This window comes from Dromiciops gliroides, chromosome 3 (assembly GCF_019393635.1).
Source record: "Dromiciops gliroides isolate mDroGli1 chromosome 3, mDroGli1.pri, whole genome shotgun sequence".
In the NCBI taxonomy this organism is placed as follows: Eukaryota; Metazoa; Chordata; class Mammalia; order Microbiotheria; family Microbiotheriidae; genus Dromiciops; species Dromiciops gliroides.
Genome location: NC_057863.1, coordinates 647672016 through 647688014, shown reverse-complemented (window position 1 = coordinate 647688014; position 15999 = coordinate 647672016). Strand labels below are relative to the sequence as shown.

Here is a 15999-nt window from a genome sequence, read left to right as displayed (position 1 = left end):
CTGACCTGTCCCCTTGCTGCGCCCCGGCAGCCGCCGCCCTCAAGATGAATATGAATCTTCGGGAGCTGTACCTGGCCGACAACAAACTCAATGGGCTCCAAGACTCAGCCCAGCTCGGGAACCTTCTCAAATTCAACTGCTCCATCCAGATCTTGGACCTGCGGAACAACCATGTTCTAGACTCAGGTGGGTAGGGGCACACAGAACCCGATAGCCCAGAGACCTAGACTCCCTGACTCAATATGAGACCTTGGGTATGTCTCTGTCCAGCCCCGTGAAATAGGGCAATGAGAGGTGCTGATGCTGACCAAGCCCCTCACCCTCTGCTCTGCTCCGCCGCCCTTGCTCATCCTGTCCCGCCCTCAGTAGCTGGCCCAGACTTCTTTCTCTGATGGTTCATAATCCCTTTTCCCCTCCCCTCTCTCCTTTCAGACTAGAAGTAGGAAACTTGGGGAAAGGGAGGGAGAGAATCTGAGCAGGGCCCGAGAGCCCCCCAGAGCAGCCTCCGGCTTGTTCCCCCAGGTCTGGCCTACATCTGTGAGGGCCTGAAGGAGCAGAGGAAGGGGCTGACTACGCTCGTTCTTTGGAACAATCAGCTGACACACACAGGCATGGCTTTCCTGGGAATGACGCTGGTGAGTCATGTGCTAGACCCAAAGAGAAGCTGGCCCTGTCAGCACCAGGAAGGACCCTGGCATGGGGCATGGCTCTAGATTTTACAGAAAAGGAATTGGAAGCCAAGGAAGAGGCTGGCCCAAGGTCTCAGCATCCCAAGTCTCTTGACTCCCAGGGTTCTTTCCATCCAGCTTAGGACTGGGAGGGGTAGTGGTGGGTGAGAGGAGCGTGAGGAAGGCCACGCGGGATTTGGCTGTGGACTCACTGGTTGTCTCCCTTTGCCGGGGCACCGGCCCCTGGTTTTCCAAGATCCCACTTTGGTAGGCAGTAAAGGAGCGGCAAGAGCTCAGAGAGACGGTCTGGAGGCCGGCTCTGGGTGTCTGCCCATAGTTGGAGAACTATTGATCGGATGCTCTGCTCCAGCCTGGGAGAGCCTTCAAAAACATGACTTGGCCCTGGATGTCTAGTGTAGCTGGGCGCTTCCTCTTAGATTCCCTTGGCCCGGGGGGGGAGTCCTGCCCAGCATCCTCCCAGTGCCGGTCTTTGAGCTTAGCCCTCCGCAGCCACCTCTGGGCCAGGCGCCCCGGCTTCTTTCCTGACCGGGCTCCCCTTGCCCTTGTGTGTCTCCCTGATGTCTCTCGCCCTCAGCCCCATACCCAGAGCCTGGAGACTCTGAATCTGGGCCACAATCCTATTGGAAACGAAGGGGTCCGGAACCTCAAAAACGGACTGATTGGGAACCGCAGCATCCTGCGCCTGGGCCTGGCATCGACCAAACTGACATGCGAGGGTGAGGGGCTTGGCCAGGGCACCCCAAAGTTAACCCTCACCTGTCATGGGTGTTCACTCAGCCTGACGGATGGGGGGCTTTGGAGGGAAGCTGGGAGAGGTCAGCACGGAGCAAAGGCACTGGGGGCCAGGGCTTGAGTGAGGGGCAGAACCCAGCCGGAGGGAGGGAGGGAGGGCGGGAGAAAAAAGGGCCTGAGGCTGCCTTTGAAGAGGAAGGACAGGGTGGAGAGCGCTCCAGTGAGGAGCTGCTGGCCAGGGGCCTCCGAGGCCCAGAGAGGCAGGGAACGGCCCCGGCCCTGGCCTGGCTTGGGGGCCCTTGTTCCTCACTTGGGACCCGGCCGGGCTCGGCCCCCTCCCTAGGAGCCGTGGCAGTAGCAGAATTCATTGCCGAGAGCCCGCGCCTGCTTCGGCTGGACCTTCGGGAGAACGAGATCAAGACTGGGGGGCTGATGGCCCTGTCCTTGGCCCTCAAAGTCAACCAGTCACTGCTGCGCCTCGACTTAGACCGGGAGCCCAAAAAGGAGGCAGTAAGTGGGGTCCCCCGTCTGCTAGAGGTTTGCTTCAGGACAGGTTCCCAGGCGTGGGTGCAGGGCGGGCCCAGGCTCGGTCCCCCAGCCACAGCAGCCCCATCTATGCCCTTCCTCGGCAGGTAAAGAGCTTCATCGAGACCCAGAAAGCCCTCCTGGCAGAGATCCAGAACGGTTGTAAGCGGAACTTTGTCCTGGCCCGCGAGGAGGAGGAGAAGGAGCAGCGGCTGCAGCTCTCGGCCTCCATGCCCGAGATCACAGTCACTGAGCCTGCCCGAGAGGAGGCCGCTGTGCTGGGAGAGCCGGCCGAGGAGGCCAGGGAGAACGGGGACCTGACCAGGGCCAGGCCTGAGGCTCCGGGGCCCACCGAGGACTCAGATTCTGACACCGAGGACTCAGAGGAGGACGAGGATGATGGTGGCCGAGAGATTCGAGTGACGTGTGGCCCCGCAGTTCAGCTTTCCACCATTCCTGGGAACTCCCTGAGCTCCAGGGACAGGACCCCTCCGGGCAGCCCGAGCCCCTCAGCTCCCGAGGCTCTGCCTGAGAGCCCCAGCGGGCCCAGGCCAGAGGGGCCGGGTGCCGAAAAACGCATATCGGTGTCCAGCCCTGGCCGAGGACACAAAGTGTTTGTGGTGACTCGGGTAGAGAGCCCCCCCGAAAAGGTGGGCGAAGCCCCGGCCAACAGGTCGGGGGTCGGGGCCGGCCCTCCAGACCTACCACTGCCCAATGGGCTGAAGCCAGAGTTTGCTCGAGCACTGCCCGATTCCCCTTCCAGCCATGGAGGACCGGAGGGCAAGGGTGGAGGCTGTGGCCTCGAGCATGGTGAGCATGGGTCCTGAGGCAGCAGGTGCAGCCTGTCCCCTCTCCTCCATCCCTGCCTGCTTAGATGTCCCCCAGGGCCATCGCTCCTCTCTGACAGATGAAGACTCTGGCCGCCCAGATCTTGGAAGCCTCCTGCCTCAGGCACTGGCTCCAGCCATCTCAGCTCTGCCCCTCACTGCCTGGGGGCCCCATCAGCTAGAGTCCCTGGCATTCTCTGCACTGCCCTCAGGGAGGCCCCTCCCTGGCACTTCCCCTGGCAGGAGCCCTCCGAGGGAAGGCCCCCAGTAGCAGGTGTCTGCAGGACCAGGAATCCACTCTGCCCCCAGGGGCAGAGGAGATGTGTAAGGAAAACCTTAGGAGCCAGGCCAACTGGCCCGTCCCAACCCTTGTGTCCCGTGTGCCTGCCCCAGAGGTTCAGGTGGCCATCACAGGACACCCAGCTCCTCATGAAATCCCCTCTGCTCCTTTCTGAACCCGCAGAACTCAGTTGCTCCAAGAACGAGAGGGAGCTCGAAGAATTACTTCTGGAAGCCAGTCAGGAGTCAGGGCAGGAGACACTGTGACACCTGAGGTGAGGGGCAGGGGACAGGTGGCATGGGGTTGGGGGTACCACAGAGGAAATGAGATCTGATCAGCTCCTCCCTTCTCTTCTCCCCCCAAGAGCTTTCTCTGGTCAGGCTTCAATGATCTGAGGCCCCGCCCTGTGCCCCGGAGCCAGACCGCCCTCTGTTCCAGCTCTCCAGGATCAGGGCCGCCCACGGGGCTGGGGGAAGCAGGCGCCTGAGGAAACACTACGAGGGACCCTGGGGAAGCACATCAGCCCCCTTCCTTCCCTGGTGCCCCAGGGCCCCATCTAAGCACCTCTATTTATTTCCCCCTCCCCTCTCTGAGGACAGGCAGGCCCAGGGGGTGGAAGGAGGTGGGTTCTCTCAGGGAGGCACGGGGAGGGAGGTGCGCACAATTGGGTCACCCCAGGGGGGCGGTGATGGTGATGTGGCTGAGGAGCATCCGGGCAGCAGAGATGCTGGGGAGGTGTGGGGGGTGGCCGGAGAGGGGCCGGCCATGCAGGTGGAGGCTGAAGCTGAGAGCTCTCTTTACTCAAGTGCAATAAATTTATCAGGGAGCTAGCAGGTGTCCAGGCGGCCCCCTGGGGTGGCGTGGGCTCCCTTGCAGGAGCAGGGAGCCCGCTGCCTGGCATTCCGCCTGGGGATCGGTCTCGGAGAGGAAGCGAGGGGGGGGGGGCCGGGAGGAGACCCTGGAGGGGCCCCTCTTCCCTCCCCGAGACACACATCTCTGGTCAGACTTTTTCTATTAAATGCCTCCGTCGCCAGCATGGGTAGCCCTGAGTCCTTTTTACTCCTTGCTGTGGTGACCCGGGGTCATCACCGATGAGAGAAGCAGGAAGATGGGGTCAAGGAAGCAACCTGAGAGGAGGGACTTGAACTCAGCCCACTGAGCTCCCTGTGGAGCAGAGGCCAAGGATGGGGCAGAGTAGGAGGCTCAGGCCCTGCCTCCTTGTGGCTGAAAATGGGGAGAGGCCAGGACAGTGGATGGAGGCAGTGATGTGGGAGGGCGGCCCCCTGTGGCCAACTGCTGTTTCAGTCAGGGGTGTGTCTGTGTGTCTGTGCCGCAATGGAAAGGAATGGACAGGGAGGTCTGAACTCCGATGTTGTGGGATAGCTCGGCTTTAGGGGCTGTGCTGCGGAGCCAAAGTCCCCCAGCTCTCAGCTGGGCACAGGGTGATTTACATGGCCACCTGGGCCATCTTTTCCTCTCACTGGCTGGGCAGTTAATCAGGCCCCTTCCCGTCTCTGGGCTGGCTTTCCGCTGTCACATTTGATCCCTAAATGCTCTGCCCTTTCTGAGACTGAATAAATAACTGGTTGGACAGGTAGCCCCAGAGCTGGGAGGGAATGGGTGAGTTTGCCCCCAAATTGACTTCCTTTGGCCTGGATGAGGCAGGTGGAGAGGCAGTCATAATTAGCACACCGAGGCAGCCCGAGAGGTACCAAGGTGAGCTCATCACGGAGACTGGGCGGGGGCACGCTCCGGAAATGCCAGTTACCCCGAGGAGGGGAATGATTTGCCTGACTGGGGCAGGAGGGTGTGGGGCCAGCTCAGGTGCAGAGATTCCTCGGGGCCCACGCACACTCATGTTGTCCGTTTGCTGGGACACTGCATGTCCTTGCCAGCCATGCCTCCTCCCCAGCATTCTCTGCCTCTGTCTCTCCCCGCCCCCCATCCCTCCATTTGGCCTGGGCCTATGGGGCAGGGGGGCTGCCTGCTACTACCCCCGTTGGGAATGTATCCCTGAAGAGCAGTCTGACTGTGACCCATCTTTATTGCACTGAAGGAAGGGGTTTCCAGTTTGGTCTCCCCATGCACACACACACGCACACATGCACACACATACACTGCTGGGAGGCCGCCTGAGCCCCAAGTTAATAACACTGCTTCACTGGGAAGTGCAAAAGTGGAACCATGTGTCCTGTAAGTGAGCTCTGACTGCATCCAGCAGCAACCAGAGCCTGCCCCTCCTGGCGGGACGGTCTGCAGAACAGAGGGCCTCGCTGCTGGCCTTGACCCATCAACTGACCACCACTGCCTTTCTCCTGCCTCCATCTGCCCCAATTCAAGAGACTGCACTGGGCTTGCCAGCATGGAAGGTCCTGTCCCGTAGTGGGGAGGGGGGCTTCTCAGAGTGGGCGGTAGAGCCGTGAGGGGCGCTGCCCGGGGGGTTGAGGGCACGGATGCTGCGGATGAGCCCCATGCGGCGACGGATGGAGTGGTCTAGGTTGACGGTGCAGCAGAGCAAACTCTGAGCCTCCGCCACGGTAAAAGGGAAGTCGATGCCCAGGAAGCGGGCAAAGAGCTCCGGGTCTCCATCCAGGTCCACCACATTCTGCAGGGCCTTGGTCATGGTGTGGAGCTCGCGGCTATTGTCGCGGAAGATGCCCCAGAGGGGAGCCTGGGGGTCTGGGCCCCCTTCGACCTGCTGGCGGTCTTCAAGGCACTGCAGGGCCCAGCTCAGCCGGCAGGGCCACTGATTGGCCAGGACCACCCAGGCCACGGCTTGCCGCGGGGTAGGCCGCATGGGCCCACCACGGGCCTGGTGCTCGTGCAGCAGCCTTACCGTGATGGGCACCGTGTTCACGATCCGCCGCATGGAAACCACGTTGTCTGGAATGTACTCGTACAGACAGTCCTGCTCGTTGTGCAGGCAGAACAGGGCTTCCTGGATCCGCTGGCCAGCCTCAACCTCAATGCGGCCCTGGTCCTGGCCCCCCCCCACCTCCACGTTGAGCAGCTCTGTGCCCTCTGCCCCCGTGGGGGTCCCTTTGTGGCTGCCCCGCAGCTGCCGCGTGATGGCCCGATAGAGCAGGTCGTCGCGGCTTTGCACGGCATCTTCCAGGAAGCGTAGCTTGGTCCGGCGCCCCATGATGGGCACAGAGAATGGCAGCGTGACTGTACGGTTGAGGAAGAGGTAGCCGTTGTCAGCCACGCCCTTCATGCTGCTTGCGTTCTCGAGGCATGAGGCCAGGATGTAGGGGTCCACCACCAGGATGAAGATGAAGGGGGCCTGGCTGTCGGATAGCAGGGTGTTGATGGCATTGAGGACGCCCACCACACGCTCTGGGTAGCAGGTGTCAAGGCCGGTGACCTCCAGGACGATGCGGAGCCGCCGCCTCTGGAAGATCTCCAGGAAGCAGATGTAGTTGGTCAGCAGCTCCACCTCCTTCTTGACCTCACACATAAAGCCCAGCTGGCTTCCAAACTTCTCCCGTGTGACCAGCCTCTCAATCTTCTTCCGCTGGCTCACAAACAGGTGCTTACCCACTGAATAGAGGGCCATAAGTAGGCCAGAGCCCGACAGGGTGGTGGCTGCACCCCCAAACACTTTGAGCATGCTTCCGTGGCCTCCCCCTTCCCGCCCGGACCCCCTGCTGCTGAAGGAGAGGTAGAGGAGGCCTATCCCCAGTGCCAGGGCCGCGGCCAGGGCCAGCAGGATCAGGCACACCCTGCGGCGGCAGTGCCACTCACGCTGGCAGAAGTCTGGGGCCATGGCCGGCTTGTTGCCCACCACGGTGTAGAGGCTGAAGGGCAGAGCCCCGTAGTGTCTGCGGATGCCGTCACAGAGCGTGGTCACCAACCCAGCCCACAGCTTGTCCGTGCCCGCATACTGCCAGGCGCTGAAGCGAATGAACAGGAACTGCACGTTCTTCCGACGCAGGTGGAGCTCCGTGATGACGGGCTGGTAGAAGACCAGGTACCAGAGGAGCCTGGGGAAGCCCCAGCCATCCACTTGGCGGGGCTTCCATCGGACTTGCTGCAGCTCCTCCGCCTCCCGCTGGGCTGCCTCCTTCTGCATGAGGGCTTGGGGAGAGCCAGAGCAAAAGCCAGGGTCAGCCAGGCTGGTCCCCAGCACCTCCCAGAGCCTTGGGGCCCACCCATAGCCACCACCTCACCACCTGGGGAGGCGACCCACCTCGGGCCAGGTTCATCCCCAGCATCCAGCCAGGATTTACTCATCTTCTCTCCACAAGTGCCTGAGCCCAGGGACTCAGACACAGGTGCTCAGCAAACGTTTGTTAAATGAATGGTTGGAGCTCAAGATTAGGGTTTGGAATTGGGTTAGGGTTGGTTCAGGATTAGGGTGGATCAGGGACAGGGGCTGAGGATCAGAGTCAGGAGCTGGGCCAGCCTGTGTGTGAGTTAAGTTAGAGGTGCCTGGGGCCATTGTTAAGGTTTGGGTTTTGAGCTTGGGCTTGCATTGGAGTAAAGACTAGATCTTGGGGATGGTCAGGGTGAGGACTGGATTGAAATGAATCCATTAAGTCTCTGATGTTAGGTTTGAGAGATCAGGGCTTGGGGGAAAGTTAGGGCTGATTCAATTATTGTTGGGTATTGGGTTAGCGGTAGGCTGGCGTGAAGGTCACAAGCAGCATTTAGGAGAAAGGCTGCATCAGACTGACTTTTCCGGTCTGATTTCAGCTTTCAGATCAAAGCCCAGATAGCATCAAGAGGAAGATGGGGGTCATTACTGGACTAGGCCTGAGGCCTAAGTGTTAACGTTTACTGGGCAGGCTCAGTGTTTGGGGAGCTGGAGTGAGTTAGAGGACTCTAGGAACTGGGGTCATGTTGTGGCCATGAAGGGAACTGAGGGCTGGACCACCGCAGGCTGGTGTAGGGAACAGTCGCTGGCTGCTATAAGCTACTTGATTGTGCCACATTCCCCAGCTACCTGTGATTTTGTCCAACATCATGTGCAGTCGGCAGCCAAAGGGGGCATAGAAGCCCACTGTCACAGGTGTGGGCACATGGCACAGTGTCTTCGACAGACAGCTACAGTAGACGTCATCTTCTGTCACTATGTCTGCAAAAGACAGCAGGCTGTGAGGCGGGGGCTGAGGCTCTCCCCCCTCCCTAACCTCCCACACACACACACACACCACTGTCCAGAGTGAGAAGGCAACCATCTTCCCCCAGAAGCAGCTGGGTATAGAACAACATCCAAGAGTACCAAACACCTAGGACCCCTTTCCCCCAGTGCCGAGATGCGGTGAAGGAGGCAGAGCCATTGAGCTATGAAGCCTGTCCATTCCACAGAGCCGCCACCTCTGGACACCTTAATGTTAATACGAACACAGTTACTACTGTTCTGCTCCCTACGCTGGAGAGGCACTGTTACCCCCAATTCTAAACCTTCCCTTCCTGTAGTATAAATCCCATTCCAGCTGTATCCACGATACAAATCCTGATGCTGACCACACCCCTCAACTTGTCTCCTCCTTAACCTTTCATCATGTCATCCGAATGGAAGACATGGCAGACCCGCTTCACCTTGTACTTGAGCATAACCTTAACTGAGTGCAAGTGTAGATGGACAAGATCTTGTCTGGGACCCTCCCTCCAACTCCTCACGTGTTCTTTACTCAGCATTAAACACCTGCTGTCTACAGAGCTTTCTACTGAAGCTGATAGTCTAGAAGGGCCAAGCATCAACATATAATACAGTGTTATATGATCAGTAGGTTAGAAACATGCAAACAAAGATGTTTCCAATCTGCTGGGACAGGTCGTTGCCAACAGGAAATCTGGGGATGCTTCCTAGAGAGAGGAGCATTTAAGTCGGGTATTAAAGAATGACTAGGAACTAGAGGGATGGCATTCCCGGTGTAAGGGACAGTGTAAGCAAAGATGTGGAGGGAGGCAAGCATAAGACATGTTCCTGGACAGAGTTGTCCATTTTGACTGGAGCCAAGAAAGTAGGAGAAGCATGAAATGGAGAGATGCCAGGTCATGGAAGACCTTGAATGCTAGGCAGAGGACTTCAAACGTGTGCCCCTTGGGCAATGAGAAGAACAAGAAGGGCTACATCTGCCCATGACCCCTTTGGGCAGTGTGAAAGGATGGGCTGTGGGGGAAGAGCAGCGAGGGGAGCTATCCCACTAAAAGCCTGGATGGGAGATGGCTGGAGAGCTTCTTTCTGATGGAAGCCGTAGACATCAGGAGCGTGACCATAGCCCTGTTTCCAACTCGGTTCTTGTTCTTCAGGTCCCTGAATCCAACTGCCCTTGACTTTCACCCAAATATTCCTACTCCTAACTTCATCTATTAGGGCTTTGACCAGAGCCCCTGTCAGACATCTCAGCCTTACACTGGGGTCCAGCCAACTGGACCTCATGGCCTCCTGACACCCCCCTGATGGAGCAAACAGGGAATGTGACCTTGCAGAAGTGACCTCCCTCCCCTTCTACCAGGCTGGAGGCTGTGAAGAGAAGCAGAGTTGGACGGTCAGATAAAGCATGGAGAGGTAGGTGGTGGATGGAGAAGGGACCAGGAAATAACTCACAGTTCTGAGGCCAAACCCAGCAGCTGCATCGAAGGAGGTGACCTATAGCCTAGGCTAAGGGGCAAGAGGAAGGACTCCAAAAGGTCAGAGCTAGTACACAGAACCCCTGGAGACCTAGAAGGATGAACAGCCCTTGAGAAAGAGCTAATGGCCCCAAAAGACGGGTAGAGGGAAGGAACATTCCCTTGCCCAAAAGGACCAATGAGAGGTTCCCAGAACATGGGGATTGACAGAGCCAAGAGCCCAGGAGAAGTGTCCGAGGGATGAGAACTACCACCAGAGAAGGAGCCGGCACTACAGGCTCCAAGGGCTGGGAAGGGCCGCATGAGGCTGGAACCCCTGGCTTCGGGGGTGGCGTCAGCCATCGGGGCTGGGGGCAAGTCTGGATTCAAGATGGCAGCAGGGGAGGGAGTAGTTCGTGGTGGAGGACGGCCTCGTGCTGTCTTGTGGCCTTTGCCCACTGGGCAGCCCCGGGCACAGTCTTCCCCTAGACCGTGCCTGTGCCGCAGGGGCTTTGGAGGCAGGGAGGCAGCCCCTGACTGCCTAAGCCAATAGCCTCCATTCCTGGGAGCCTGGAAGGAAGGTGGCCAGGCCCGGGAATTCCCCGGGCATGCCCTGTGGGCATGGTGAGCAGAGGCCATGGTTGGAGGCCGAGAGGTTGATACATCCTGGCGTCGCTGATGATGAAATCCTAGAAAGAAGGAAGATGAGTGGATGACCAGATGGGAGCAGAGGACAGAGAGGGCTGGGGCACGGGGGACCAAGGCCCCTGAGAGGCAGGTGAGACAAAGAGATGCTCACAGGGGGAGGAAACGAAAGCCTAACCCTGGGTCCCAGGCCTGACCCTGTTCGCTCGCACTGTGGCTGTGTGCCCTCACTCTTAGGGGCTCGGCCCCCACACGCCCCTCTGCAAAAGGAGGCTGGACCAGATGGCTGAGGTCCACTCCTGCTGTCCCCTGGTCATGATGACATGATCGAAGGAGGGAGTGTGGCCTGGGGGACTCCTCTCTCCCTGGAGCTGATTTCTGTTTAGATGATTGGGGGCAGGGCCAAGTGCAGTAAGGACAGTAGATGATGTTTGAGGCTCATGTGCCAATGAGATGGGGGCCTGAGCTTGAGAAGAGGTGGGTGATCCTCTCTCCTGGGCCTTCCTTCCGGAGGGCTGCCTGGCTGTTGAGTGGCATGATATCCTTCCTCATTCTTTGGGTCCCTGCTACCTCCCAGGAGGAGCAGCCGGGGAAGGGAAGGGAAGGGAAGGGAAGGGAAGGGAAGGGAAGGGAAGGGAAGGGAAGGGAAGGGAAGGGAAGGGAAGAGGGACTGAAAGGGAGGAATGTAGCATGGGACGAAGTCCTGGTGTGGGCCCCACAAAGAAGGCCCGGAAGAAAACTGGGAGGTGATGAGGATGGGCAGCTGGCACCCCACTCCCTCACCCCTGCGGAGGGGAATGGGGCCAGAGGGATGGAGGCACAACTGATGTGAGGGAAAGGGCCACACACAGCCCACTCCCCAGCCTCCTCCTCCTTCCCCTGCTTCCTCCTACTGTTTGCCCTCCTCATTCCCCTCTCCCCCTCCCACTGGAGGCCCCCAGAAGGAGATACCCCATCACGGTCATCACTGGCTGGTTGCTCTTCTTCCCCATCCGGAAGGCTCTCTATCCACACCCTTTCATAATCAAATGTCCCAGTTAAGAGACAGTTCTAGTGTCCTGGCTTCCTCCCTTTCAGGAAGGTTTCCGAAGCTAACGACGCTGCCCACCTCCCTCATTTCCCCCTCACCCCTGCCTCAGAGTTCAGCCTTCCCCTCAGACTAGGGGCTCCCTAAGGGAAGGATCAAGCCAGATGGGCAGGGGCCCACAGGAGGACACCCTCTACCTTTCCCCTGATAGCTCTCAGGGTCAACAAAGCGATCCAGCCGGAAGTGAGCCTGGCCCGCGGAGGCCATCGTCCCAACGGTGCCCACAGCAGCATAGGGCTTGGCCATGGGAAAGTCTAGTGCCTTGTCTGGTCAGCCACCCCTTGCTGGAAATAAGAGAGAGGGCAAAGGCTCAAGAGTTGGAAGTGGGAAAGACAGGATGTACTCCCCCTCTGAAGATCCCGAGGGGGAGTGAGATCTCCCCCTAAGGATGTCTATTTGGAACCAAGACACCGGAGTTCTACTCTTGACCCTGCATCTGACTGACATTTGGCAAATCATCGCCCCACCAAGCGTCAGTTTTCTTGTCTGTAAAGTGAGGGAAAGATTTGCACTTCAGACCTTCCAACTGTCCTGGGTAAAACACCTGAGGGTACTTGTCCACTCCCCCCACTCATAACTCCCTCCAACTTTCTCAAATGTCTCCTAGATAGTTATCTCGCCACTGAAAAGTGTTAAGGATGAGTGGGGTTAGGGAGGTAAGTGATGGGAAAGGATGAATAAAGTCTCGGGTTGAAGCTTGGGGAGCTAAGTATATTTAGGGGTGCCTAAAGTTCTTGGAAGTAAGTTGTGGGCTACTGGGTAGGTTTGAGTAGATAATAGCTGAGAGAACAGGTTAAGTTGGGGAAAAGGTGAGATCGTAGGGGAGCTGGGTAAATTTGGAGGAACAAGTAAAGTTTTGAGGCTAAGTGCTAAGGGAACAGGTGGGTGTTGTTTGGGAAGCCTGAGCCCTCATCCCCTCCTCCTTCCCTCTTCCTTTCTTTCCTCCCTCCCCCACCGTGGTCCCATACCCCAGCCCCATACCTGGTGGGGAGGCAGCTTCAGCAGGGCCCTCAGTTCCCTCCTAGTGCCAGCCGCATCCTGGGCCCCACTAGACTGAGTGGCTAGGCCTAGAGAAGCCTTAAAAAACCCAACCCAACCGGTCTTCCCACCTCCACCTCCGCCCTCTCCAACTATAGGATGTTCCTTTTGCCACCCCTGCCCCAAGCCAAGTAGGACTGGGCACACCCACCCACTCACCCCCTGAGCAGCTTCCTTGGTTCACTCCTTCAGGAGACCCAAGGAGCTCTGGTACTAAGGATCCAGGACTGGGGGATGGGGACACAAAGGGCAAGGGGATGGAGAGGTGGGGAAAAGGAGGGAGGGAGGCAGTTAACATGAGGGCAGCTTAACAACCATCTAGTTGGATCCCCCTTTACAGAAGGGTTGACCAACGGCCAGGGGGAGGATGGATGGACTTTGCCCAGGGCAACCCAAGGAGCCCAAGGGACAGGTCTCCCAGACCCAAGCTTTTCCCACAGTAGACTGCCAAGCCCTGGACAGCACTGGTTCAGCCCAGCTTCATCACTGGTCAGTTTGAGGGTGGCTCTGGATCATCTCAGTGCCGAGCCCATTTCTTCATCCAGGAATGCCACCGTGGCAGGATTGTGGGACTTTTTCTAGATGGGAGCTCTCCCAGGGCCAGGGCTCTGCTCCCTACCAAGGCAGGGAGGCCAGAGCCATCCGGTCCTCCATCCAGTTGGCCCCCATTGTCCAGCTTCTTTCTGCTTCAATCCCCCATCACCCTTTAGGTAGCTCTGATTGGTAGGAACTCTCTTCCCCCTCCCTTCAAACAGAAACCTGATTTCTGGAACCAGTTGCTCCTCATTCTATTTAATGGGGACCTTCCAACACTTGAAAGTGTCTCTCCTGTGTCCACTCCTCTCTTTTCCATGTCATGGTGGCCTCTGCCTATGAACACTCCATCTCATACCTTCTTCCCCCCTGCCCCAGCACTGCACCCCTTCTGCCTCCCTCCCTCACATGTAGAGAGAAGGGGCCACAGTTGGTCTACTGGGGCGCCCCAAGTCTGCCCCACCTCTGACCAGTCTCCCTGCTCCCACCCCCCACTTCACCTGAATGCGATGGGCATGCTCGGGGGAGGGGCAGGGCTTCAGTCTCACCTTTCCAGGTGAGCCAGAGTTGGGGGAAAGAGAAGGAAAATGTCCGTGTGAAACAACACAGAACATCAGCCCAGGCCTTCAAAGCCCCAAGTGGGGCTCTGCCAGCATTCCTCCTAGTCCTCTCTAACCCCCTTGCCCTTCCTGCCCAGGAGCTCCAGTGGCAATACTTGGTATATTCACTCATTCATTCATTCATCCACTCCATTCATTCATCCATCCATCCATCCATTCGTTCATTCACCCATCCATCCACAATTCAGTAACATTAGCAAGATGAAAGCCCTAATCCCTACCCTGGTGTTTCGGAGTTCCCACAACTAAAGTATCTTCCATCCCCAACTTCCTCTCCTGAGCCCCCCTCAAGAAGGTTTGGGACAGGTCAAAATGGCTGACTCACTGTTCTGCCCTCACCACCCACCTTGGCTCATCTGTGTTTGGAAGGATTTCCCAACCTCTACTTCCACCTGGCTTTAAGTCACCTCCTCCCTCCAGGAAGACTTCCCTGATTCACTCTTCTCCTCACTCCCACCCACTTTGTTCCTCCCCAGCAAGGCTTGATAAGCTATACTTACTCTTTATAATCTTATCAGCACAACAGAGATTCCTCAGAGGGGAGTCCTCCAAGCCAAGACTTTAGCCAAGGCTCTCCCCCTCACCTCCCACCACAAGAAACCTAGTCACAGCAGGTGGTTGATAGAGGTAACAGCTGAGAAATGCACAGCTGAGCTGGGGGTGGCCAGGCAGAGCCCACCTGGGACCCTGGAGGGGTGACCGCAGTCCATCGGAGAAGCCCTGTGTTATGGGCCCAGGGCACCCCAGAAGTTCTCTGGGGCATATCAAAGAACCTTCTCCTTGAGAAACTAATCCAAAGGACAGACACTCCTAGAGAGAGAAGTGGAACCAGATCGGACTGAGCTAGCTTCAGGACCTCCATGCTTCATTCTAGTCTCCCTCAACCCTGGGGAGATAAGTTTAGGTGTGGTTGCTTCCTTTGTGTCCTTAGGAGATGGTTTGAGATCTGAGGCCACCCCTCACCCAATTCCTCCAGCCACCACCAGCGGGGGATGGTCCTCCCTCACTAAAGGAACTTTCCACAGTCAGATGGTCACCCCCATCAGTCCTCTATAAAAGTACCTGCCTGTTTCCTGCTCAAGATTGGTATCTCAGAGCCATGCTCTGTGTGCCATGCCTTCTCTCCATGAGAAGTCCAAGGACTTCTTTCATGGTTTCCCTTCCCTTCCCTTTCCCTTCCTCAGCCTGGAAATAAACTACCATCTTATTCTAACTGCTTTTGTGTGCAAGAGGGTGTAATTCTTTTTTTTGTTTTGTCTTGTGGGGCAACAGGGGTTAAGTGACTTGCCCAGGGTCACACAGCTAGTAAATGTCAAGTTTCTGAGGCCACATTTGAACTCAGGTCCTCCTGAATCCAGGGTTGGTGCTTTATCCACTGCACCACCTAGCTGCCCCCAAGAGGGTGTAATTCTTTAAAGAGGAATTCCTAAGGACCCCAAACCCCTACCCCTTACCCCCTACCCCATTTTCCCCATGACACCTGCTTCTGAGCTGGTCCTCAGAGGTCAGCCAAATCCTCCTTTTAGACAAGGAGTGACCCACTTTGGGGGGGGGTCCCACAGTGCTCCTTGCCCAAAGGGGGAGCACCCTGTTTTCCGCCAGCAGCCCTCTTTGGATGCTCCTGGGGACCTCCTCATCCTGCGCGATCACTGCGGCCCAGGTGCTCACACCTCCTTACTACCCTCTGCCCACCTTGAGGTCATCTCAAGCACCGTCTTCATTGCCCTCCTTGGGAGCCCCCATCAATGCCCCGGCGCTGGGTACCCTTCCCCCAGCCTCCTCCTGTGTACTATGAGCTCTTTCATCCTAGCATCCTCAGGGCTTAGCACAGAGCAGGCCATTCCTGACTGGGAAGGGCAGTGGAATTGGGACCTCAGGCTAGACCTGAGGCTTCAGCGCTGAAAATCCCTGCAATGGCACTAAGGTTCAGTGACTCCTCCTAAGCCACCCAAGGCACTGAGGGGTCAGGGTCTCAGTCACCATCATGTTCTCAAAAGGTGGGATTGGAACCCAGCTCTTCCTGACTCGGCTCATCCATCCCAGTGCCATTGCCTCCCATGACGAATCTTTTAAAACCCCTCACCCTTTGGGGGCTAAGGTGGTCTGTGGTCTTGCCTCCCTGCCCGCCTGTCCAGACTTCCCTTAGGTCCTTGTATACCTCCACTACCTACAGGTCACCGTGAGTACTGAGAACACAGGCAGGTCCCGCGAGGCCTTTGGGCCCCTCTGAGCAGAATCTGCCTCAGAAAACAAGCCTTCCCTCCACCAGTCTATGTGCCGGGCACTGGGCAGAAGTCCTACAGGACCCATTCTTCTCCAGGTCAGAGGCCTGCTGTCCTGCCTGCCAGGGTGGCAAGTCCTGATACCAGCTAAGGAGTCAGACCTGATTTCCCACCCCAGGCATATGACCCTGGGCATGACCCCTTCCCATCTCTGAGCCAGTTTGCTCATTTGTAAACAAAGG

At 57.8% G+C, this 15999-nt stretch overlaps 2 protein-coding genes across 2 annotated transcripts in view; one reads left to right on the top strand and one right to left on the bottom strand.

Moving 5' to 3' along the window:
- Positions 1 to 4089, top strand: part of PPP1R37 (protein phosphatase 1 regulatory subunit 37) — a 36948-nt gene extending 32859 nt beyond the window's left edge. Inside the window, exons 7-13 of the mRNA XM_043993247.1 lie at positions 31 to 186; positions 523 to 635; positions 1264 to 1405; positions 1765 to 1931; positions 2054 to 2756; positions 3237 to 3327; positions 3418 to 4089. Of these exons, the coding sequence (XP_043849182.1) occupies positions 31 to 186; positions 523 to 635; positions 1264 to 1405; positions 1765 to 1931; positions 2054 to 2756; positions 3237 to 3319 (1364 nt within the window). The 3' untranslated portion in view covers positions 3320 to 3327; positions 3418 to 4089. The remainder of the gene's footprint in view (positions 1 to 30; positions 187 to 522; positions 636 to 1263; positions 1406 to 1764; positions 1932 to 2053; positions 2757 to 3236; positions 3328 to 3417) is intronic.
- Positions 4090 to 4228: 139 nt separating this feature from the next.
- NKPD1 (NTPase KAP family P-loop domain containing 1) lies at positions 4229 to 14594 on the bottom strand. Its single transcript, XM_043993248.1, has 4 exons — positions 11481 to 14594; positions 9884 to 10300; positions 7999 to 8130; positions 4229 to 7130 (listed from the first exon to the last, which is right to left on the bottom strand). The coding sequence occupies exons 1-4, from the start codon at positions 11587 to 11589 to the stop codon at positions 5389 to 5391; spliced, it is 2400 nt and encodes a 799-aa protein (XP_043849183.1). The 5' UTR covers positions 11590 to 14594; the 3' UTR covers positions 4229 to 5388.
- Positions 14595 to 15999: the final 1405 nt, after the last annotated feature.